We start from the raw sequence: 8,046 nt of genomic DNA, 5'->3' as shown, positions 1-8,046 counted from the left end.
ATATATAATATTATATATGATAATATTATACAAAGTTCAGATGACATGCAAAAATATTTGTGCGTCTTATCAATTAATATGAATGGATCTTGATCGAATACGAGTTCCTTCGCCATCGTGACTGGCCAGTTTTCAATTGAGTGCAATTAAAGATTGAGAATCTATTTCATTTCTAATGTATTGAAATTTTCATATTACGAAACTATATACGCATATAAAAATAAGCAAGTTAAGAATATAATTATTTCTTTTTAATATAAATATTTATTTTTGTTTCATCCAATAAAGATGATACGGTATAATGTGAAAGATAAATGAGAATCGATATAGAAATCAATGATACAAATAAAAATAAATATTTCGTCGGGAAAATATTTATTCCAAATAAAGTTTTAATAAACATCATACCATAAAAATCACAATTTTCCATTGAAATAAATCATAATACGTTTCTTTATACATTGTTCATAGTAATATAATGATCATTGTAATGAAATATAAATATTTGAACAATGTATTATTACTTGAGACTATCATTAACATGTATGAGTTAAAATAATAGTTAATTTCCATAATTTTAAAATTTATTGATATTTTATATTAATAAAAATTCATCTCTGCGACGAGATTTATCACGTGTTAAATGAACCGTTTAATAGTAAAATTTTCAAACGACCGTTTAAAAACCAAAATGAAACAAATAAATTATAAAAATGTTTCGAAAATTACAAATTATTATCTCAATCATTGTTACACCAATTTTTTGTGAACATAATTACAGAGAGAATTAGAAAATTCCATGGGATCGATATTTTCGTTTAATTAATTATTGTAATGTAACTTCATCGGCATGACAGCTATATTTCAATCTCTTTCCAACTCGATATATCATTTTAAATCTATCTTTTTCTGTTACTTATAAATTTTATTCAAATATAAATTATAATTTTTTTCGATAAAAAATCTAATACATTTAAATCGTAAAGAATTGATATTTTATATAACATGTACATATTTAAATGTATTTCCGCTCTTTATCAGAGAATTATGATCTCATGATCGAATAATGTTCATGAAAATGTACATACAATAATGTCAATGCACTAAGGCATCGAGTACACGATAAAGTCGCATTCACAATGGATGCGGTTGCACTATATGGTCAGTCCATAGAGAGTTCTCGTTGAATGCAGTTGCATGCGGCTAATGCAGGTCTGCATGCGATGATGCGATCAATACCGAAAGTGAGTTCGAATTCAGACTAATTTTCGACGATTATGTGAAAATGAATAAATATCAGATACGAACAATAAGAAAAATAGGTTATGTTCAACAAAGAATTTTACCTGAGAAATGAATTTAAAAACTTTATAACCTCAAAATTTCTTGATCTGTCTTATGTCATATTATTTCAGGAGTTAAATAAAGAAGAAAAATTAGAAGAAGATTATACTTCCGTAAATATTATAAACCATTTTCATTCTTTTCTTGGAAATGCCTTTTAACCTTATTCCGTTATGTTTTTTTGTTGTAGAAAATTAACAACAGAATATTTCCATTGGTATAATCAATAGAAGAAAACGTTTTTAGTTTATACAGTTATACAGTTACGTTTTTAGTTATACATTATCAAATTCATAATGCGATTTAAAAATAATTCACAATCGCATATTGAATATTATTAAAGTACAAAATGATTTTATTTTTTGTTGTCCAGTGATGTATAATGTATTTTTCGTGTTGTCTTATCGAAGATAATACTTTGAACCTTGTGCTCAATTATTTTTATAAAAACGATGTTTAAAATACGTCACGATATTGAATTTTTCTACGAATATTTTTGAAATTTGAGTTACGATAAGCGAGTTATTATTATCGTATTATCGTAACATTCCTTTTTTTTCTTTAAATATATACTTCATATTTTATTATTAATCAAACAAACCTGAAAACGAACAAACGAAATTTAAAATGATAATTTTTTGGAACAAATATAATCATATTCATATATTATGATTAAAAAATGAAGTTTTTGCTTCTTTTTGCTTATATTAAAATGTGACAGCAAAGCATGACAGAATAAATTTCATTCGTTTCTGAATTATTTTTTATTTCTCTGTGTAAAATTTGAATAAAACATAAAACATTAAAACGATCAAACCATCTCATTAATATTTCAAATTCAAATCAAATTCAAATCATTCAAATTCAAATTCAATATAAAATAAATATCAATATTTAAAAATCGTACAAATTGCAACTTAATTTCTCGATTATTTTCAACAACTAAGATTTTTAAAAGAAAAAAAAAAATTTACTCGCAAATTGTTAAAAAATAAATTTACGTAAATATTGCATGAATTAAATTCAAATTCTACCGTATATTGTAGATAATTAGATATATTAGCGTTCAACATAGTCCAATTATATTGTATACGCAAGTTGAAATAACCGGATTTCCATCTAATAAATATATCTATCTAACAATTCAAATAAGAAACGTTAGAACCACATGTATCTCTCTTGGTTGGTTGTCGTTTCTTTTCGCACTGCGAATCGAGAAAGAAGACAAGTTGAACGAGTGGGAGTCGAAGATGATAAGGGGCCCATGGTGGGGCAGCATCTAGAGGGGGCAAGAATAAAGCTACTACGGACTGACCTGGTTCGTGGCAGTGTTTGTGCCGGTATAGCCTCGCGAGTAAACTCGTGGATCGTTCGTTCACGTTCTTTCTTTTATTGTTTCTTCTTCAAAAAAAGAAAAGAAAAGAAAAAAAAAAAAGAAAAAGAGAATACACAATCACGTCACAGTCACGCCACGCTACGGAGAGAATCGATCGAGGAATCCGTGGATTGAGAGCAGTCGAGCCACGAAAAACAGAAGCTGTATTTCCAACGCGATTGAAACGTAAACGAGAAGGTACGTGGTCAAGGAATTCTGGTTTTAACCATCACCGAAAGCAGTTTCGAACAAACAAAGGCATAGGAAGTGAACGAAAACGTGGTGACATTCGTGTGTCTCGTGAAACGTGCCATTCAGGCCAAAAACATGGCCGACACGAGAAAGAGGCGCTTCGATCGAGCGTTCTTCTCGGTTACTGATTCGCTCGAATGCCAAGCCGACTTCTTTCGAATAGGTATCTATATTTTTCATCGTTGAAGACTAATTTACACAGTGTGTGTGTATAAAGTCTACACGATATGTCGCGTTATTTTTTAATATATTTAATGATAAAATGGCAATATTTCTTTATTATTTTAAATTATAAAATTATATGAATTATATATTTGTGGAATTCTATATAATCGAATTTAATTTTCATTCGAGAATTATAACTTCTCGATACGATATTCAACTATTTTAGTATTGTTTAAGATAGACATTTGCAATGAGTGCAAAGAATGACGTAATCTCTATACGTGGTCTTCAATCATTGGTACAAACATTCTTTTCATCGAATGTAATACTCTATGAAATCATTTTATTATGTTTCTTTCCGTTCTATAAGAGAAACTCAATATTTAATTATATCATGCTAATTAAATTATTCGATCGATCATGCCACTATTCGAATATTTGTCCTCGTTATTCATTTTTTGTTTTAAAAATCTTAAAGTATCTTAAAGTATTTTCATTTAACAGGTTCGTAGAAAAATAGTTACGATACTGAGACACTAAAAAAGCAAACATTCAGCTTAAATTGATTGAATAATCTCCAATGACCTTCGCGTAATCATGCTTGATAGCGTAGAAAATTTGCTATCGTGCAAATTGAAATTTGTTTTATAGTTAAAATGTTTATATCGATCCCTTTTTTTTCACTTTTTTTAACGAATCCCATTAATTTTTGACGTTAATTTATCGGGTTTAATTCAATACTTGAACTTATATTCTCTTTTACAGAATAACATTTCTTGATAAAATTTTACTTAGTAATATTTAGAATTAAATACAAGATACATAAATGTAATATAAAATAATTAAATCAATTATATCAGAGATAAAATTTATATAAAATGGAAAACAACTTCGAAAATTACATCGAGATATTTAAAATTGAAAAATTTACAATAAAATAAATCAAATTTCACATATAGATATATAATTTTGTATTATATGATTACAGATTATATTAAATATAAATTATATTTAATATCTAATATTTTTAAAATATTTTTCTATCGTTAAATAAACTGATTTGATTATTTTATTCTAAAAAACTATGCATAATTGTTAATTATTTTTCGGAAAAATGATTCGCCACATAATGAAATATTTGAAGAGAAAAGACTTTTATCGCGTCACGGGTACAAGAACAATCAACTCGATAAATAACGAACATCAAGGAGAATAGGGAAAAGACTTCGATAAAATCGTTATTGATTATCTGTCGAAAAAGAACGTTCCGCTGAGTAATGAAACAAATGAGAATATCGTAGCTATATCGATCATACATTCCACGAAATCAACATTTTTCTTCCAGTGTCCTCGTTTGTCTAAGAAAAAAATGACCATTTCATAAGAAATGAGTCGCGTATTCGAATAGTCATGCAATATGACGTAATTTATCATCCGATTATACTAATTAGTAATTATGTATAGTATAGTAATTAATAATTACCATAAATACGTAATAATTAGCATAATGACAATCAATGTTTATATTTTAATTGTAAATTAAAAATATGTGTATATTTTGAAATTATTATCAATTTTCAAGCGAAAAATATAAATTATTAATTTACTCTAATTTATGTTTATCGTATGGTCGAAAAATTACAGGAAAAAAAATAAATTTTTTCAATTCATTTTCAATTCAATTCATTTTTTTTATTTTAAATTTAAAGATAAAACGTATAAAAAAAATTAAGTTGTTCAATAAGTGTGTTCGTGCATTAATAAAATTACAAATATACATTTAGATTTTTTTATATATACTTTTTTTCTTCCTCAATTTTCTCAAAATGTACGAAATAAATTATATAACATATAAATTCATATATCTTGAAACTGAAGCGATAAATGGAGATGACGTAAATTTAAAATCTAGAAACTTTTTTTTAAATGCAAAAAAAAAATCATCTCGTGCTAATCTGTACTTAAAAAATATATCACGTACTTATATTTCTTATTTGCATATATCAAAATTGTGTAAAGAGAAAAAAGTATTTGAATATTTATATGTATATATTATACACTTTCTCAATCTCAATAAATGACAAAAGATAAGAGTTCGATCTTTTGTATCATTATTATCAAATATATCTTCTAATCGTTTAATTACATTATCTAAAAAGATATCTCGAATAGTTAAATTAAAAAGTAAATTAATGAGATACCATATCTCATAAGATAATGATAATTAAACGCAATTTCTCAGTCGATTGCATAGTTATTGCAGAATAGAACGATGATTAGTTCTATGACTAGTTCATCGATAGTTATTTAAAAGAAAAAAGAAAGAAAAAAAAAAGTCATAAACCAAAGTTGAACGAATCATAACCCATCGTATCGATGATTTCAGAATTTCCCCTCGAATCGAAGAGCCGAGCAAAACGATGAGCAAGCAATTCACGAGGAGCGAAGTTGCCAAACTCAGCAACAAGGACAAGACATTGATAATTCTACATGACAAAGTGTACGATGTCACGAGTTTTCTAAACGAGCATCCAGGCGGTGAAGAGGTACTGTTGGACCATTCGGGCATCGATGGTTCCGAGGACTTCGACGACGTTGGCCACTCCACAGACGCTTTTGACCTAATGACGAAGTATCAAGTCGGCGAATTGGTCGAGTCAGAAAAGACGGGCAACCTGCCTAAGAAGACCTGGACGAAGGATCATTTCAAATCTAACAAAACGAGTCAAGGGGACAATCAGGGAATGCCCACCACGATGGTTGTGTCCATTCTCGCGATCCTAGCAGCGATCGTATACTTCGTGTACTTATAATTTCGTCAGATCAAATTCCAGTTCGTCAGTTCGTTTTATCGTTTTAAGAGAGTGCGAGAAGACATGATAATCGATGATCGATCGATTTAAGCGATTAAAGTGTGAACGAAAATTATCGTGACTTTTCTCAATTTTTCTTTCAATTTTTCTTCGAAATATTTAAATGGAGTTAACGAAGCGAAGTCGAATGAAATTCTACTGACGTCTCTAATAGCTAGTCGTGGTTAACCGATTGTAACCGATGCATGTAACGAAGAACCACAACCAGTTTCAGCGCAACGATTTCGAATTTTTATTTGTAAAATAGAATAGAAAGAAATACGTGATAGTTCTCTAATATCTAATCAACAGAAACACGTATTTTCCAAAGTTTTTTAAGTCGTTTTTCTGTTCCTGTTAACACATGTTAAGCGAATAAATCTTGTTTTTTGTACACGAGTCTTCTAATCCAAAAGTTTTACCAACGTCTCTCGTTCGATTCAATCGGGTCGACTGTATTCCCCCTCCATCGAATCTTCTCCAGACTTCTCGTTTACATATTTCTCCCAATAGGTCAACTATAGATAGCACGGAGAACGAAAAGTTTATCGTTGCAAAGGAAGAAGAAAAAAAATTATAAATCGATCTTCGTATTCGAACAACCGCAGATTTTCCAACTTAACCAACTTAATCGTTGAATCGAAGTCGAAAAGAAGCTCCATTTGAGCAGTCATTTGCATTCGAATAGGTCGCATTCAGAAAATCCTTTTACAAGTTTTCAACGAAAAGAAACGGCCGATACGATCGATCGGATGATCTTTCTTTCGTTCGAACGAATCTTGAAAAGACTATTCCTGTTTCTTCTCCTTCTCTCCGCTCGAAAATTCGCCAATTCTCGTGGCTCTATGCAAACGAGGACACGATTGGTGCTTCGCGGATCACGTGGCACTAGAGCAAATGAAATTCCGCGCGATTCAACAATCGATCGTAAATCGTTCAACGGAGAATAAACAAATTTTTAATTCGCAGTAGAGAATGCTGAGAATGAAATCGTAACGCGAAGTGTTTAAGAATAATATTTTTTTTTTATCTTATCTTAGTTGATTCAATAAAACGACTCCGATTAAACAAATTATCATCGGAATAAAAAAAAAAATAGAACAGTTCTTTGATTCTAAATTGAAGATTTGAAATATATATAATTTTTTTTTATTTTATTCAAAATATCACACTATATGTTCAATTTGCATAATCCGATTAAACGAGATCGTTGAATAATTTTGTTTCTAAACAAGATAAAAAACTATTACCTGTACAATTTCCCGCTCGAATCGTTTAAACTTTATTAACCCTGGAACGACTGGCACAAACAGGCTGCGATGAATAATTCGGTACTAATTAGGAGAATATCAAAGGTATTAACGAAGCGGGGCCGATTGTCAGTGTCAACTGGAGCGGGAGAATTTAACAAACGACGAGGAGAAAGGTCGAAAAAGGGATGGAGCATCGAAGGGTGGACAAAACCGGTTCCAAGAAACGCTGTTAAATCTTTTACAGTGTATTCTTTCATAATAAGAAAATTAATTGAGTACGCGTAGTACGATATTTCACAACAAGTTGTGGTATTAAACAAACAGGACGTGTTAGTTGATAAGATTAGGCAATAAATAACGTTATTATCGTACAATACTATTATAATTCCATATATGTATAATATATACGCAATAAGTAATAAAGTTCGAAAAGAAAAAAAAAAAAAAAAAGAAAAGAAATATCTCTGACGTATTAATCCTATGTTATTAGCACAACTTATTAATAGATTATTAACGACTGGATTATTACAAGAGATACTACGTTTATTTATTAATTTCGATAATTAGAAAAATTCGTAAGATTTAATTGCCAGCATATTATTTGTATTCTGTGTAAATAAAAAAAAAATGATTGCAAAATTTACTAGTAAATTTATTATTATTATTATTATTATTATTATTATTATTATTATTAGTTTTCAATATCATTCGATATTTGATTTATCACAGGAAAAAGTGAAACGTTTTCTTCAAGATCATCCTCTCTTTCTCTTTCTCTTTCTCGAACGAGTCGATAAATCTGTCT

General features: G+C 29.1%; 2 protein-coding genes across 3 annotated transcripts in view; one reads left to right on the top strand and one right to left on the bottom strand.

The window, feature by feature from the left end:
* LOC102674723 (heterogeneous nuclear ribonucleoprotein K-like) overlaps positions 1 to 8,046 on the bottom strand; it is a 62,284-nt gene that overhangs the window by 9,719 nt on the left and 44,519 nt on the right. The window lies entirely within an intron of this gene.
* Positions 2,612 to 6,062, top strand: LOC102674246 (cytochrome b5-like). Of its 2 annotated transcripts, none has more exons than XM_006610060.1 (2): positions 2,612 to 2,917; positions 5,523 to 6,062. In XM_006610060.1, the coding sequence occupies exon 2, from the start codon at positions 5,557 to 5,559 to the stop codon at positions 5,947 to 5,949; it is 393 nt and encodes a 130-aa protein (XP_006610123.1). In that variant the 5' UTR covers positions 2,612 to 2,917; positions 5,523 to 5,556; the 3' UTR covers positions 5,950 to 6,062. The 2 variants fall into 2 exon arrangements, with proteins under 2 accessions (XP_006610123.1, XP_006610122.1); XM_006610059.2 differs by lacking the exon at positions 2,612 to 2,917 and adding an exon at positions 3,094 to 3,134 and having other exon boundaries at positions 5,523 to 6,055.

The sequence above is a fragment of the Apis dorsata genome, unplaced genomic scaffold (genome assembly GCF_000469605.1).
Source record: "Apis dorsata unplaced genomic scaffold, Apis dorsata 1.3 scaffold_68, whole genome shotgun sequence".
NCBI classification, from domain to species: domain Eukaryota; kingdom Metazoa; phylum Arthropoda; class Insecta; order Hymenoptera; family Apidae; genus Apis; species Apis dorsata.
The sequence above is the reverse complement of the archived record's forward strand: the minus strand, read 5'-3'. Positions and strand labels throughout refer to the sequence as shown.